General features: G+C 35.9%; 3 protein-coding genes across 8 annotated transcripts; 2 read left to right on the top strand and 1 right to left on the bottom strand.

Moving 5' to 3' along the window:
- The first annotated feature begins 370 nt into the window (after positions 1–370).
- LOC126682806 (vacuolar fusion protein CCZ1 homolog B-like) lies at positions 371–4459 on the top strand. Of its 2 annotated transcripts, XM_050378571.1 has the most exons (10): positions 371–594; positions 704–797; positions 1044–1227; positions 1323–1361; positions 1471–1580; positions 1826–1921; positions 2115–2573; positions 3081–3236; positions 3684–3913; positions 4021–4459. In XM_050378571.1, the coding sequence occupies exons 1-10, from the start codon at positions 413–415 to the stop codon at positions 4049–4051; spliced, it is 1581 nt and encodes a 526-aa protein (XP_050234528.1). In that variant the 5' UTR covers positions 371–412; the 3' UTR covers positions 4052–4459. The 2 variants fall into 2 exon arrangements, with proteins under 2 accessions (XP_050234528.1, XP_050234530.1); XM_050378573.1 differs by lacking the exon at positions 1323–1361 and having other exon boundaries at positions 372–594.
- A 386-nt stretch (positions 4460–4845) lies between these two features.
- LOC126683327 (uncharacterized) lies at positions 4846–9377 on the bottom strand. Of its 5 annotated transcripts, XM_050379187.2 has the most exons (3): positions 9190–9334; positions 5183–5382; positions 4846–5073 (listed from the first exon to the last, which is right to left on the bottom strand). In XM_050379187.2, the coding sequence occupies exons 2-3, from the start codon at positions 5364–5366 to the stop codon at positions 5024–5026; spliced, it is 234 nt and encodes a 77-aa protein (XP_050235144.1). In that variant the 5' UTR covers positions 5367–5382; positions 9190–9334; the 3' UTR covers positions 4846–5023. The 5 variants fall into 5 exon arrangements, with proteins under 5 accessions (XP_050235144.1, XP_050235141.1, XP_055961791.1 ...); XM_050379184.2 differs by having other exon boundaries at positions 4846–5382; XM_056105816.1 differs by lacking the exon at positions 9190–9334 and adding an exon at positions 6473–7052 and having other exon boundaries at positions 4846–5382.
- Positions 9378–9447: 70 nt separating this feature from the next.
- On the top strand, positions 9448–13876 carry LOC126683325 (KH domain-containing protein At4g18375-like). The gene is made up of 7 exons (XM_050379182.2): positions 9448–10153; positions 10643–11137; positions 11497–11736; positions 11819–12085; positions 13091–13149; positions 13243–13339; positions 13422–13876. Exons 1-7 carry the CDS (start codon positions 9536–9538, stop codon positions 13551–13553), a joined length of 1908 nt encoding a protein of 635 aa, XP_050235139.1. The 5' UTR covers positions 9448–9535; the 3' UTR covers positions 13554–13876.
- Positions 13877–15737: the final 1861 nt, after the last annotated feature.

Genomic DNA, 15737 nt, shown 5'->3' with positions numbered 1-15737 from the left:
ACTACTGTATGTTTGTAATTTGTATAACTGATTTAGATGCAGCTTCACAAATCAATACACGTAGGAAATACACGGTTTTGTTTAAAAATACGTCAAAATTGGAAGAAAAAAACTATTAGATGATATCATCAATTTTTTAAAAAATCGAAATAAAATCAAAGTTGCAATTTTTATTTGCAAATACCCCTTTTTCATCTAATGTTCTACAACACTTTTATCTCAAAACAATCAATACTTTTAGGACTAAACGGGATATTAAAAAACTTTAGGTACTTAATTACATAATATGGTAAGTCTCCGGACTGCAAAAATAATTAACCCGAACTTTCTCCTCTCTAATCAAACGCATCAATCTCGTCTTCCGGGGCTAAAAAGATCGCTTCTTTTCTTTTAGCATCCAAAAATTAAAAAAATGGGTTTAGCATCGGCTAACACAGCAAGTGAAGGGATGCAATTATGCATTTTTGATTTAAAAAGAGGCCAATTTGAAGGTCAAGAACTGGACAAGATTCTATTTTTCTTTCCTGCAGATTTGCCCTTCTCCGCCCAACTTTCTGTTATAGGTCTAAGTGAAGGACTTATCACATTTACAAGGTAAACTAACTTTTTAAAATTGATTTGATTTGAATTTAAATGGTACCCATTAATTAAATTTTGTTTCTTTTTAAGGTTTAATGACTTAGAATTGTTACTATATATGTAGAATTTTCTCTCCTGAAGCAGCTTGTGAGGTCATTGAAGCTGAGAGGCATTCCCATGTTTTTTATGAGGCTGAACCTGATATTTGGATGGTCATGGTATGGTGTTTATGGGTTTTTTTTTCAAAGTTCCCGTTTCGAAAACGTTTCCGGAACTTGCATTTTGGACACGAGACTTCGTTGTTAACATGGAAACCTTTAAATAACATTGTTTCGCTTTGTTTGTGTTCAAGTGTCTTGTTTTCCCGAGTTTGTGTCCGTGCTACCTAGGATTTTGTTGGTGCTTGATAAGAATTTTTTTTACCTTTATGGTGCTTGAATTTGAATTTGGTAAATTTGATGTAGGTAGTGGAGAAAAGTAAGGGGCTAGAAGTTATATGGAGGATAGATGCATTAAGAGAGGTGCTCAAGGAAGTTCATTCTCTTTTTATGATGTTCAATGGGTCTATAAGAGCAATGCTTGAGAAAGAACCAAGCGGGGGACTAACTCGATCTCATTTATACCCTTTCATAATGGATTATCTAAGCGGTAAGTTGTTATGCAATTGTTTACTGATTTGAATTTCTTTAATTCAAATTTTGTATGTAATTCAAAATGTTTCATTGTGAGTCACTAATTGTCAGCATGTCAAATTTGGTCTTCATTGGAACACTGCTGCTGGGGTAATGCTGAAGTTGCTGTCTCAGTTAGTCTCCATTGGATCTGAGCCACGAAAGTATTGCTGAAGTTGCTGTATCTTGTAGTACCTTACGTGTTTTATCTTTCGGACAGATTTTCTTGGTGGGAAGAAACTTCAATTACCCTCATTTCGCGACTGTTTAACAGAGCGTAGAACTGTACAGATGTTGACTGTTGGGAGGGAAGCTGCTATAGAAGTTCAGGTTTGCCTCTAGGAAACTTTTGGCTAATGAAAAACATGTAGAATGCCCCGATTAAGCTCTTAAAAGCTGTAGGTGGAGTGAGTGAGATAGTGTAATACTCTGTGTTTCATTCAACTCTGACATTTTAGGGCTAACATGTTTATAAGGACATTAACAGTCATGATAGACTTCAACTTCTTTGTTGACTAATTTTCAGCTCATGAGCGGAAATTTTCGGTGTTAATGGTTATGTGTTGTTTTTTCAGTCACTTGTCAGGGTACTGGAATCTTGTGCTGGGACCACATCCTGCTATTCACTAATTTTCCTCCAGGATCTGCTTGTCTCTACAACAGTTTCTCCTGTATGTTTTTACCTCTAAATGTCTTGGATTTTATTGGGTTTTTCCCTTGTATAATATGCAATTTTATATTATCTTAAATTGTACTCAACAGTCTTAACTTAACACATATTAAAATATTTATGCGACTGAATTCTGATGAAGTTCCTAAGGACTTTTAAGGCCATTTTCTTACTACGGTCACATTTTTGGACAGGATGATACGATAAATTTGTTTACTTATACAGTTTTAAGATTGACTCCTCGTGCTTTATCCTCCGGAACAAGTTCCTGGTCCTACTTACGTAAGGGAAATGCTGCACCTCATGTTGCCGGTGGGTCCATCCCAGCTAATTCAGTGTCTGCATCAGAAAATTTTGTTCAGTCGCACAATAACTCTGCTGGCCAAGGTGATTGTTATCCAGTTAGAAGACCGTTGCAGCCTGACAGGTGGGCTAGAGGGAAGGATGGTTTTCTTGTCACTGATATTTGGGGTACAGAGGTCGGTAGCTTGACTTCAGCCACCCCAACAATATGGCTTCGGCAAACTGAGGAAAGAATGTATCTTTGTGCTTATCAGTATAAAGGTCTGACCTTAATTCTTTTGATTCCTGTTTCCTCGATTCTTGACGGAGAACAAGGTGTTACCCTGGTGAAACAGCAAGTTATTGAAAATGTAAGTGCTACAGTAAATTTCTGTTTTGCCTTGTTGTCAGTTTCTAAATTTGCCCATTTGATTAGGAAGCTATATTTGTAAATGTCCATAACAAAGGAAGGTGATAGGAATTTATTTATTTTCAATGGACGTGACTTAGCAATTCAGGCTCCTAATAATATGACTCCTTTAACCTATAGCTAATCTACAAAAAAATTACCCTTCACTGAATAAATTTTCTTATTTCATCCAACAATAAGTGGATTCTAAAGATCTCTGTTACGCTGCTATAGATATTAAGATATGCTACATGAATAACCATTTACTTTGAGACGAGGTAATTAATGCAATATTATTGTCGCTTGCTTATGTGATATACGACAATAAGGATGATGTTCATCCAGTATGCAAAGTTGTAATGTTCTTTATTCTCCTTAAAAATTGACATTTGTCTCCTATAGGACTACAAATAATCTAGTATATCCAACTCTTACTCGGTTTTCAATTTTGTTTATGCTGATGTGCTAGGCATCTCTTAAGATGATAAAAGTTGAAGAGAAACTGTCAAAAGGATGGGGTGGCGAGAATGCTTATCACGTCGGTGGGTATCGTTACTTGCTTGTTGACGATGATCGAAATGTATCTAGGGCCTCTCCACCTGTAAAGGTTACAACCCTTACTAAGGTAATGCACCTTTCACTCTTTTTTTCTTCAAATATTATAGTTAGCTTGTACAAAATGGTCTGAAAATTTCATCAGTCTCCTTAGCAAAGCAAAATTTTGGCTTTCTGCTAAAGTTTTTGGGAACTAGTCGAATACCTAATTGGAATTATCCAAGGTTTAAAATTTTAGAGAAGACATTGTTGTAGTCTTTTAGACTTGAAATCTACAAGTTCGGGGGTGCCCATATGCATTGAGCTAAGGTTACGTATGAAACCAAATTACCAGCCAGCATGCTATTATGCATTTTAAAGCTTTTCATTGTCGAGCTTGAATATCTTATTAAACTGACTTAAAATTTGGCCCGGATGAAATTAGTGGAACTAGTAGCAATATCTAGATTGTTAATGTAAGTTTTTCCATTGGAATACACGGTTGCTAGAAAATTGAAGATTTAGTCATCATTTGCAGGATTCTTTACTTGCGATGAATAAGCTTAGAGAAGAAGTAGATGCGGAAAAGAGTAGAGCAAAACAGAATACTGTAGATCAACAAAAGGAATTGGAAATATCGATCAGAGGTAGAAATAATGCATGGGTTATAGCTCGTACTACTAGAGGGAAGGAGCTTTACATGGTATTAGAAAAGGCCAATGAGACACTTCTTTACGCATCTGATGCTGTTGAAAAGTTTAGCAACAGGTCGAAAATTCATTTTCTCGATTTATTTTTTATTCCTTTTTGAGAATGAATTGCACATGAACTCTATTAAAAATGTTGGCTTGGTGTTTTTTGATGGTTTTATACAGGTACTGTGGTGGCAGTTTCTCGTTGGATTAAAGGGAATGCACATCGTTCTCGTAGATATGTGTATAAATAATCAGTCTTTTGCTGCTCCATTCTTTTTTTCTGAGAGGCATCATTCAGTTGAGTTTTTGTAACACTAAGGTTCAACATGGAAAAGTGGCTGGTTATGTAATAATTCTCCCTTCACCTGTATCTACAATTTTAAGAGATCGGAGAAAAGACATGGGAAGCGCGAAGCGGTATACTAATAGTGTTTGTTACGTAATCTGTCTCTGAATAGTGAATAAGCGCTTAATTTTAATTTCAGAAACTGTAATTCTGAAGAAATATTTCATCTCTTTTACCATTTGGGATTACAAGTAAGGTATGTGCAAAAGCAAAACTGAATGAATTGAAACTACAAATTCGGTTTGATATTATAAAGAGTTTGCTTTTCCGTTTTGTTTCGTTTGAAAGTTAAAAAATTTCAAATTACTTTTAGCATAAACCTCAACCGGAAATTGATCGAACTAATACGTTTGGTTTTGTTTGAAAATTTTCAATCCTTATAAATTTGGCTTCGTTTGGTTTTGAGAAAAGCTCAATTTGGTTCAGAATTATTGCATACCTCTTATTCGATACTGATTTATGAAAGTGTAATCATATAATAATTTAGTATAATTTAAGCAGAATGGGTACCATGGTTGGCAAATATTTTCATTTTCTTGATGAAATTACACAATATGAAGAAGAAAATCATGCATCTGACAGTTGCATCAAGAACATCAACAAATACAAAGAAGTAATAACCTTTTCATAAGACTTGAAAGATCACAAAACTTAAAAGATGAACAGAACAATGAGAGGCATTGATACAATTCATAATCGAAACTGTTTTATCATCAAGTCATTTGTGCAAAGGTTGAAGTTGTATTAGAACAACACAGACAAAATTTCCATTCTAGAATGTCAGCAAATTCCAGTTATAATCTGCTTAACGGAAAACGGCTTCCTAGTCCTGAACCTTTAACAGTGCCAACTGTTCTTCAATGGAGCAATCCACATGACATGTCGTTCTGCAAGAGGACGGGATAAGAATTAGGCCAAGGCACCGCTGTTCCATAGGAGAAGGAGATGTTCGTCGGGTGCTTCTGTATTCTATTGCGTCTTGGAGAATGATGTTACCTTGCTTGTCAATGCAATGAAATACTCCCAAGAAAAAACGTCCGTCTTTAATACCAACCAGCATTTTCCGAAAAAGAAGCTTCCTCAATCGAGATACAAGACTTGAACTATTTGAGTTAGATCCATCTGAGTTCTCAGGTTGTGTCGGGGAAACCTCTAGCACTTTCTCCGCATCAGCATCCATGTGCTTAAACTGATCACTGTTAACATGAAAATCAGAGAGTAATTTAGAAAGAGCGGCTTTCCTCAAAATTGTGACGTGAAGTAAAAAACATAAGTCCCTTGTTACTGGGAGATGACAACCGAAATATTTGAGGTTTTGACTCATGAGAAAATGAAATCACAGAGATCAATCACCTTCTCTCATAGCTTAAATAAGAAAGTAAAATATCTAAGATCCAGACAGCTATGAATTCCCATTTGTTCACGTGTGTAAAGCTAGTAACATAAGCGAGCAACAATTGCATTCCTAAAAAACACTCTTCCATACATCAAAAACCAGTAAAAAATCGATATGCAAATTAAAAAGGAAGTCTTGCCTATAATAGAGAAAATATCCTTCTCAAAATTTTAAATAAAAAGGAAGAAACTCTAAAACACCATTCATCCACAAACTATTTGTTGTCTACAAATTGAGTTGCTTCCTAAACACCCCCCTAATAGTGTTCTTCTAGAGTTCAAACTTTGAGTTCGAATTTCTAGCAAATTTGGCTAGCAGCACAATATCTTTTTGGCTTATTTCCTTCCTACTCTTTCTCCTGTTCCGATATCCTAAGCTCCTAGCCTATACAAACTACAAACATCACTTCCGCGCCTGCTTTGATATCGACCCGTCTCCTACAGTGTTACCTTACCTTATAAGCAGTTAAAAAGGCATTAAGTGTCATCTTTTGTTCTCTTCACATTCATCTAACTCCCCACTACTTAATGCAAAAACAATTTGCTACGAACTTTTTTTTGCAGTATCAACCACAACCCATTAATAGTCTCTGGCAATCCGATACAACTGGGAATGGACGGCTTGCAGTTTGCTAGTTATCTCCAGGAACCTCGTTTACAGCTTTAATTTGACTTTCAGGAGTCCACTTTCCAGTACATGATCAATAAACATACAGTTTAATATATAGGCGACCACATTTTATGTTTTAGCACTTCAAAATTTCAAATGGTTTTTGTGTTTATGCAGTCCTAAAGTACTTTTGTAAAGCATCTTCCTCATAATAAATTACCAAAAAAAAAGACTTCCTCATAATAAGTACAGCTTGCAGGAAGCTTAGGAGTAACACTTACAAGTAGCTCTGATACGAATTGCTTCATTACGTAGAAGCCATCCTTAAAAAACAAGGTATAATGCATCTTAAAATTGTAACTTGGAGATTTGCCAATGTCTCAAAATCCCAGCAGATTTGAAGTTCCTCTCTCTGCTTAATGTCTCTAAAGTTACAATCTCAGCATTCTCGCAATCCCTAAACATCTCTCAGCTTGATTGATCCTCAATAACTACAACTCGGCCTACTTCAATCTATTCCTATTGAGGGATCAAGAAAATAACAGGCTTACAGTCATGAATAAAGGAGAGAATCAAAAAGAGGCAATCTTTAAGAACCTTATCGAACATCACATCCTAAATATACGCAAAACCCATCCGCACTACACTATATTGCACGGAAATTTATCAAATCCTACATTTCAACATTTCGTTTCCATTTTAGAAACTCCAAAACTTTATACTTATAAAAAATTATTGTTACACATTTCAGCATTTCCGTTTCCGTGCAACCTAGGAACGACATTAACATTGTTCAACACCAAACTCAATTACTTAGCCAACCTCACAACTTCATATATTTTCTAAAACTGAAATTACTAATTATGACTAATAAGCATGCTATTTTTTTTTTGATAATAAAACCTAATACAATTTTCTTAAAAAAAAGAAGCAAAAATAATCTTCATATATAAGAGAAAAACTGCAAAAAAAAAAAGAATTTACCTTTTCACTGATTGAATCAATAATTCTCACTTTCACAAACTGCAGGCTGAGAAAAACTTAATTTGGTCGCGTGCCAAAAAAAAATCGAGACTTTGAAGCAAGAAAAAAGAGGAAACAAACACCAAACGACACGTCGTATAATCCAAATGTGTCGATTTAGTATAGATTATCAAATATTAAGACAACTAAAGCTAAATTGAGAAGAAGAAAAAAACAGATATGCACTATAAGTACTGTAATGAAAGTTATGCCTTGTAAGGCAAGAATAAAATGGAAATTCACTACAAACTATCAAAACGATACTAAAAAAGCACCAACTCTAAGAAAACAATCAAATAGTAACATAGCACCCTAATGAACAAACATCTGCTAATACTCTGCTCTGGCTTTTTCGAGTAATTCATCGATCTTCAACATCACAGTTGCATATCCTGCGCATTCCTCCGCGTAAAAGCCTTTGGAAAATGTTGCAAAATCAATCATAAGTTCTGCGATATTAGCACTGAAATCGGACATCCTCTCCTCGAATATAAAGTAACCTCTCTGTGTCAAACGGTTAGCCTCTTTCATAGGCATTGTACTTACAGGGAAAAGCGGCATTTGGCATACGTATTCCAAATCTAGGATCATAACTAACAGCTCAAACAAAAGAACGTCCAAATTAAGGGAGAACTCACTTTCGCCAAGATACATCCTTTCTGCTTTTACTTCTGCCGACATGTGTGAATACCAACTTCTTAACTCAGCATATGCAAATTTCAAAACTTCTTCCACATGTGCAATCACTGGACAGTAAAGTTCCCCTGATACAGCCCAAACAAGCAGATCCAGTATCAACCGAGTGACAGAAATAAAATCTTGTAGGACAAAGAACTGTGACATGAAAAATACTGCACGGGTAAGCAGAATTCCCACTTCCCATACCATTGTTATGAGACAATTCCTTAAACCTACAACTAGTTTTCTTGAAATCGAAGGATCTTCGATCCACTTCACAAAACTACGAAGATCACTACTATGACAAAATACTAAATTTTCATCATCTTTGACAAATTTGAGAACGTTAGTAATTCCATTAATTTCTTTCCTCTCCAAATGAAGCTTCTCTGTTTCCTCATATAGACGTTTCAGCTTAGTAGAAGCAGAGAATCGAAAAAAAAATTCGGTTGTATCCGATATGGTTTCAATCATATTGGATGGGAGAGTAATCAAGTCTAACTTCAAATCTTTAAAAGATTGATTTGATTTTTTCATGACTAGTGTCCTGTAATGCGCAGTGGCTGCATCAAGTAAATCCCTAACTATAGCATGTTCTTGCAAAGAAACAGAACTCAAAAGACGTCGAAATCTTATAAGGTCTTCGAGAAGACCGTCAATACTGCGTTCTTGAGGATTGTAATTGGCCATTGAATTTTCAAGAGAGTAAAAAGAAAGACTTACAAGAGAGTCAGGACTTGCAAAAGACACAAGAAAACAAAAAGAAGAAAGAATATGACTTCAAGATTTCAATCTAACATGCAAAAGGGTAAAAAGATAGAATGGAGAAGATGAAGTAATTCAATAACGAAGAGCAAAGGGTTCTGTTGGAAGAAACAAACAGAGTAAGGAAGCAAAGTGATCACTTATGGGTTATGTTGTTGGAAGAAAGAAAGGGTTCTGTTGGAAGAAACAGAGTAGTGATCACCGGGAAGAAACGGAAATTTATCGAATCCAACATTTCGTTTCCATTTTACAAACTCCAAAACTTTATACTTATATTGTTACATATTTCAGCATTTCCGTTTCCTAGGAACCACATTAACATTGTTCAACACCAAACTCAATTACTTAGCCAACCTCACAACTTCATATATTTTCTAAAATTGAAATTACTAATTATGACTAATAAGCATGCTATTTTTTATTTTATTTTTGATAATTAAAACCCATACCATTTTCTTCAAAAAAATAAGCAATTTAATGAAATAATCTTCATATATAAGAGAAAAACTGCAAAAAAAGAAAAAGAATTTACCTTTTCACTGATTGAATCACTTTCACAAACTGCAGGCTGAGAAAAACTTAATTTGGTCGCGTGCCAAAAAATAAAAATCGAGACTTTGAAGCAAAGAAAAAGAGGAAACGAACACTAAACGACACGTCGTATAATTCAAACGACTCGCCGTAACTCAAGAAAACATGTTGACAAAGCAATCCTTATCCATCAGGAAAACGACATCGTACAGCCTGTCAGCAAAACGTAACTAAACCGCAGCTTCACTTCCATGTCTCAGTAAAGAATTTACGAATCTATCAAGAACTCGTCTTTATTTAGGGTTTTATTCCGATTGTAATCCTAATCCTACCCAAACGACGTCGTAATGGGCGAGCACGGGAAGCGAAACCGTCCGCAAAGAGACAATTACGACGGCGACGGTAAAAACAATCAAAAGCGACGTTTTCAAAACGACAGAGACGATAAGAATAACAACAGTAACAGCGACGAACTTGTAGTTTACAGAATCCTATGCCCCGACGAGGTAATCGGAAGCGTAATCGGAAAATCCGGCAAAGTAATTAACTCAATTCGGCAAGAAACTAGGGCACGAGTAAAAGTTGTTGATCCGTTTCCCGGTGCTAAAGATAGGGTTTTAACAATCTATTGCTACGTTAATAAAAAGGAAGAGGTTGAAATTGATGAGGAATTCGATTGCGGTAATGAGCGCGAGCCGTTATGCGCGGCTCAGGACGCGCTTATTCGAGTTCATTCTGCTATTTCAAATGCTGTTGCTACGTTTGATTCGGATAAGAAGGGTAAGGGGTATAGTAAGGAGTGTCGGATTCTTGTTCCGTCTAGTCAGGCTGCGAATGTGATTGGGAAGGCGGGGACGACGATTAAGAAGCTGAGGAATAAGACGAGGGCGAATGTTAAAGTTACGCCTAAGGATGGTTCGGATCCTGCTCACTCTTGTGCTATGGATTTTGATAATTTTGTTATGGTCAGTCTTTTCGTTTAATTTTGAGAATTTCTTTTGTTTATTTTTGTTGTGTATTTTAGTGCATTGTAGGAAAATAGATTGTTTGCTAGTTGTTAGAGTTAGAAAGTCAGGTTAAGATTCAATCTCTGTTACCAATAGTTGTTACTTCCTTGATGAACTTAAACAACTGATCGTTTTTATGAATTCGGTAGCATTCTGTTGTCAAAATCTTATTTATGTTTAGATAGTGTATGGGTGATTGATTAAGTGCTGGTCTTTATCTACTAAAACTGTGAACGTATTAAGGAACTCTTTCTCCTACTTTGATAGTGCATATTTGTGAGAATTGTATTGTTTGGCTTTTTTATTATGGAATGGAATTTTAATATCTGGGTTTTCGGCCTTACATTTTATAGATTCTATTATCTGTTTCCCATGCTCGGTCCTCTCTTGTTATGATGTGTCTTCCTTAGATAGAGCTTAAGATATTTTTTTCTTTCGCACGGATAGATAACTGGGGAATCAGAAGCTGTGAAGAAAGCATTATATGCAGTTTCTGCAATTATGTATAAATTCAGTCCTAGAGAAGAAATTTCGCTGGAAACAACTATACCAGATGCTCCTCCAAGCATCTTTATACCATCAGATCTCCCTATTTATCCACCAGGTGGGATATATCCTACTGCTGACCCAATTGCTTCTTCTAGATCCTTTCCACCAATCTTAGGCTCTGCACATATGCCAGAACTTCAGGGATATGGGAATGATGGGGGTTCATGGCCCGTGTATTCTTCCACCCTTCCTGTGGTCCCTACTTTTGGCAGTGCATCTCGATCTGAAGAATTAATCTTACGAGTATTTTGCCCCTTTGACAAGATTGGGCGGGTTATTGGTAAGGGTGGAGGTACTATTAAAAGCATAAGGCAGTCTAGTGGAGCTCGTATTGAGGTTGATGATACCAAGGCTGATCATGATGAGTGCCTCATTACGGTGACCGCTATAGAGGTATGCCTTCTTCTTTCATATTGTTCTCTTATATTTTTTTCCACATCTCTTTATGAGTGAATGCTCCAAGTCTGTGAAGCATGTAACATTATATCAAATTCATCTTTTTTATTTATGTAAAATTTAGAAGAGATGTCTCATTAGATAGTTAAAAAAACACATTCACTTTAGCTGGATGTAGCTCAAATGAGTTTACCCACCTGCTCTTTCTTTTTCAACAAATGAGTTTGGAATTAGTATGATCATAATGTGGGTCATTTAAAAAAAAAAGTGAAACCAAACAGTGCTCTTCCTTTAAATTGAACTCCTCATAGAATACTCTTTCTACTAATTGTCTAATGTGTCTACCATTTTGGCAGTCACCTGATGATTTGAAATCTATGGCGGTGGAAACTATTTTATTGCTCCAAGGGAAGATTAATGATGAAGATGATGACACTGTTAGTATTCGATTCCTTGTTCCATCTAAAGTTATTGGGTGTATAATTGGAAAAAGCGGTTCAATCATAAATGAAATTCGAAAGAGAACCAAAGCTGATATACACATTTCCAAAGGACAGAAGTCCAAGCGTGCTGATTCCACCGGTGAACTTGTTGAGGTCTGACTCTGAACTATTCTAATTTTGTCCTTTTACTAATTTTTTATTTTATTTTTTGAGCTGATCTTTTGTAAGTTCATAGGTGTTAGGAGAAGTTGGTAATGTGAGAGATGCGCTTGTCCAAATAATTTTGAGGCTCAGAGATGATATCTTGAAAGAAAATGATGGCGGTCATAATCCTTCATTTGGTGCGGATCCTTTATATTCAGGGGGGTCTAGTATGTCAATACAATCTTTACTGTCTTCTGTTCCACAAGTTGCTCCAATGTCTTACGACCAGAGGCCTGAAGCTGGAAGTGGCTTAGGCCTACTTGCATCAAGCAATCTCTATGGATATGGACATCTACCGGTTAGTCACTTCTTGGAAAAGTCTGTTTCCACAAGTTTTGTCATCATCATAACTTTGCTAGTTACCTTCTAAACTTTTGTTATAGTCCTCACATAGGTATCCTGGAGTGTGAGATAACTTAGATAAAAGGAGTCACTTCTTTTGTTTGTTATATTCATTATTTATTTTTTATTAAAATTACTGCTGCCATTTTTTGCTGTGTAGAGATTATCGGAAAGCATCTCTTACTACTCTTAGTCACAACTCCATTCATGTTTAGTCAAAATTCTTCCAGTATTAGGCTGTTGGCTGCTTTTCTTGTGTTCTTTTATATGCAAGGTCCTCATACTGCATATGGTTTTCTTAGGTTCTCCAGCTAGGTTAATCATGGTTTTGTTGAATTAGGTCTCCAACATCTGAGTTTCCTGGCTGTTGTAAATCTAAACATGTACCAACCTTGAGGAACCTTTAAAATAGGTTAAGACCCTTGACGAAGGATAAGCTTTGGTGTATTGTGAGGTTTCCTCATTCTGACTTAGAGATCATTTGCGGGTAAAACAAAATGCTAGGAGGGAACTGTATGCATCTGACCCTTCTTGATCTTTTCCTTTTCTGTGAATGGGGGACGAATAGCCTAATTTCATTTCCAGGGGGATCTTTCTTATTCTTTTTCTTTATTTTCGTTTTACATTGCTTATCAAAGTAAATGCAAATATGGGAATTTTCAGCCAGAGATAATATGAAATTTCCAATTTTAAAATCCTAGGCTATAAACCTAAATATTGAAGTAAGTAGGGTTGGTAATGTCGAGTGTTGAATCCTTTTTTTGTTGCAATAATGGACCAGTAGGAATTATGTGTGTACGAGCACACTTGTCGCTTATCAGATTCTGCTGATGTCCCATTGCTTTTTTAAAAAATCTGTATTTGTTTGCAGCTTTAGTGGAAAGTTATATTTCTCTTTAAAGTTTTGTCATGGCTGCTCTCTCTAATCCTTTTAATGCACATACTTGGTTTTTTGGTTTAGATGGAAGAGAATGGCTATGGATCAATGTCCTCGTATTCTTCATCTAAGTTGTATGGAGGGTTAGTACATGTTTTTCTTAAAATTTTGTGATGAACCTAGTTTCCTTTGGCCTCCATCTCTTTTATTCAAGTTGATTTTGTGGACATGTACAGATTGCCTCCAAATTCATCTTTGGAGATGTTGGTGCCTGCTAATGCAGTGGGTAAAGTGCTGGGTAAAGGAGGGGCAAATATCGTCAACATTCGAAAGGTTTCTTCAGTTTTTTCTTAGATTAGAATTTAGTGGTGACATGAATAAATTGAGTTCTTTAGCAGTCATATTTCTGTTTCAGATATCAGGAGCAATGATAGAGATCTCAGAAGCCAAGTCTGCTAGAGGTGACCGTATAGCTCATATATCAGGCACACCAGAGCAGAAGCGGGCAGCTGAAAACTTGATCCAGGCATTTATAATGGCCACATAGGTTTCAAGAACGGTACTCTTGGTATTTTGAAGCTGAATAGTTAAGATCTTGGACTTTTCTTTGTGAAAGTCATCCTTAGTTTCTTTAAGCTACATCTAGAAAGGGCTTCACTTTCTACGCTTCTACAACTGGACTCAGATCTTAGAACTTGTTAGGCTCTATCTTTCCCTCCGATCTGTTTCATATGGTCTTATCAATAACTATTCTGGTTTCACCATACGTCCATTATTGTTTTTTCTCTAATTTTACAATCGTCAGCAAGTGTTTTCAATGCCATAGCTTCAAACTCATAATGAATGTGTTGTTTCTCTCTGGCCATGCAATCACTACTTGTTAGACAATCTTCTCTCTCGATGCATCAAAATGTTGTGCTGTTGTTTTTGAACTCTACTTGCTGTTCTCCTTGCAAAAGGCAATCACTTCCTCGCGAAATGAAAAGTAAAGATGACTCGTCGGAGTTGTCACTTTCTTCATTTTCCTTTTAGCTCAGAATCTTGTGTCTTGTTCTCCACTTTATGAACAGTAAGCCACACAGATTAAGCTGTGAAATTGCTATATGCAATTTACTTTTCTCTCAATGCCTCCTTAATGAACATTATGAATACTAAAAATCTTTAATACATACTCTATTAAAATTCATTAGGACAGCTATTATTTTTTAATGTCCTTGTCCAAAAGATCTTTTCCAAGGCAATATCCTGCCAGATACAAGTCATTTCAACTTACTTCTACTGTTGGATTTGAATGATTATGGGTGGTTATAGTTGCAGTGGCGCCCAAGTTTATTGTCAGTTAAATTTAGTTAGTTTTTGCTATAAGCTAGACTCGAGTTATTGAACATCTTTTATTGATAACCTTCAGGTGCATTAGTAAATTTGCTGCCCCCGAAAGCTTTTAATTTATCATATAACCTTAGTATTTTTGGTCACTCTGCTTTCTCCCTCTCGCACTTCCTATCTCTCTCTCTCTCTCTCTCTCTCTCTCCTCTCCTTAATTCCAGCTCGATAACACAGTCTCTGAAAAGTGTGTTTTCCTAAATTTCAACAAATTTGTTGATGAAAGGCACTTCACTGTAAGATCATCTAATTTCTTTTCAGGTTATCCCCTTTCAAGAGGATGCAAGTTCTTTCATACTTGTAATTGTACAAGGCAGTCCACATGGTATCTAGTTGGTAGTGGCTGCTTAATTTTTTTTCAGCGGTGGCTTAAGCTACATCCTTCTGTGATTTTAGGGATCATATCCTGTATATTACAAGGAGGGTTGGCTCTTTCCCTTCCTAATGCCAACCTGCTGTAACGGCAAATCTCCTATTCCATAAGGGCATTGCTAGCCCGGAATCTAATCCTCGGATTTTAATCTGCTTCCAAGGACCTTAACTTGAGGCGATGAACCATTAAGTTTGTCAAATTTCTAGGGTAATTATTGTGCATAATGTTGCCTAATGGTACATTATGCAGTCTTCTAACGGGTTGCTCTTTATTTGCATTTTTTTCTGTTTCTTTATTGATCAATCATCTGATCTTTAGCTGCGCCAGCTTAAGCACAATCATCTGATCGTTAACTTCTTTTGCACTGCATTCTTTCTGTTTATATATTCCTTTTTGTTTGAAATCTCTGCTGCTGATCTTGTAGTAATGTTAGCTTGCCATTAGTATTTATGAATCGTATCCAGCCTTTGTATCTTTTATCACAAAGAGCTTTTTGATTCAACTTAGTTCCTCAATTATATGATTAGGATTGTGCTTTCTATTCTGATTAGTTAGAAAACCCTCCTTCATGCCTTAGATCTATCGACGTGTAAAAATTTATTTATCTTGTTTCCTCCTTCAATCTGAACCTGAAAATTATTTGCTTAGAATCTGTTGTGTTGATATAGCTTTGTATTTTTTAATTGATACAAACAATTATGTGTAGTACTGTAAAAAGCTTGCACATATATCTGATTATTCATGATTAACGCGATAATGAATGCTCTGCGTGTCTGTCTGTATCTGTTATATTTTAAGAGTTACTTTGCATATTTCTATTTCTTGTGACTGTTTGATACGGAGATCAGATCACTCTTTGCTGCTTCAATATTTCCAGTTTTAGAGTTGATTTGATTTATAGTTGGCTAAATGTCACATTTATGCCTATGTTTTACAGTTTCCAAATAAGTCATTCTTGAAATTTTCCCTTTATCT

The sequence above is a fragment of the Mercurialis annua genome, linkage group LG5 (genome assembly GCF_937616625.2).
Source record: "Mercurialis annua linkage group LG5, ddMerAnnu1.2, whole genome shotgun sequence".
NCBI classification, from domain to species: Eukaryota; Viridiplantae; Streptophyta; class Magnoliopsida; order Malpighiales; family Euphorbiaceae; genus Mercurialis; species Mercurialis annua.
The sequence above is the reverse complement of the archived record's forward strand: the minus strand, read 5'-3'. Positions and strand labels throughout refer to the sequence as shown.

Bases quoted from the DNA above. Each gene is read 5' to 3' on its own strand.
- LOC126682806 (XM_050378571.1), top strand. From the start codon at position 413: ATGGGTTTAGCATCGGCTAACACAGCAAGTGAAGGGATGCAATTATGC. The intron at 1,581-1,825 runs GTTTGCCTCTAG...TTGTTTTTTCAG, and splicing joins AAGCTGCTATAGAAGTTCAG to TCACTTGTCAGGGTACTGGA. The intron at 2,574-3,080 runs GTAAGTGCTACA...CTGATGTGCTAG, and splicing joins AACAGCAAGTTATTGAAAAT to GCATCTCTTAAGATGATAAA.
- LOC126683325 (XM_050379182.2), top strand. From the start codon at position 9,536: ATGGGCGAGCACGGGAAGCGAAACCGTCCGCAAAGAGACAATTACGAC. The intron at 12,086-13,090 runs GTTAGTCACTTC...TTTTTGGTTTAG, and splicing joins ATGGATATGGACATCTACCG to ATGGAAGAGAATGGCTATGG. The intron at 13,150-13,242 runs GTTAGTACATGT...GGACATGTACAG, and splicing joins TCATCTAAGTTGTATGGAGG to ATTGCCTCCAAATTCATCTT.
- LOC126683327 (XM_050379184.2), bottom strand. From the start codon at position 5,366: ATGGATGCTGATGCGGAGAAAGTGCTAGAGGTTTCCCCGACACAACCT.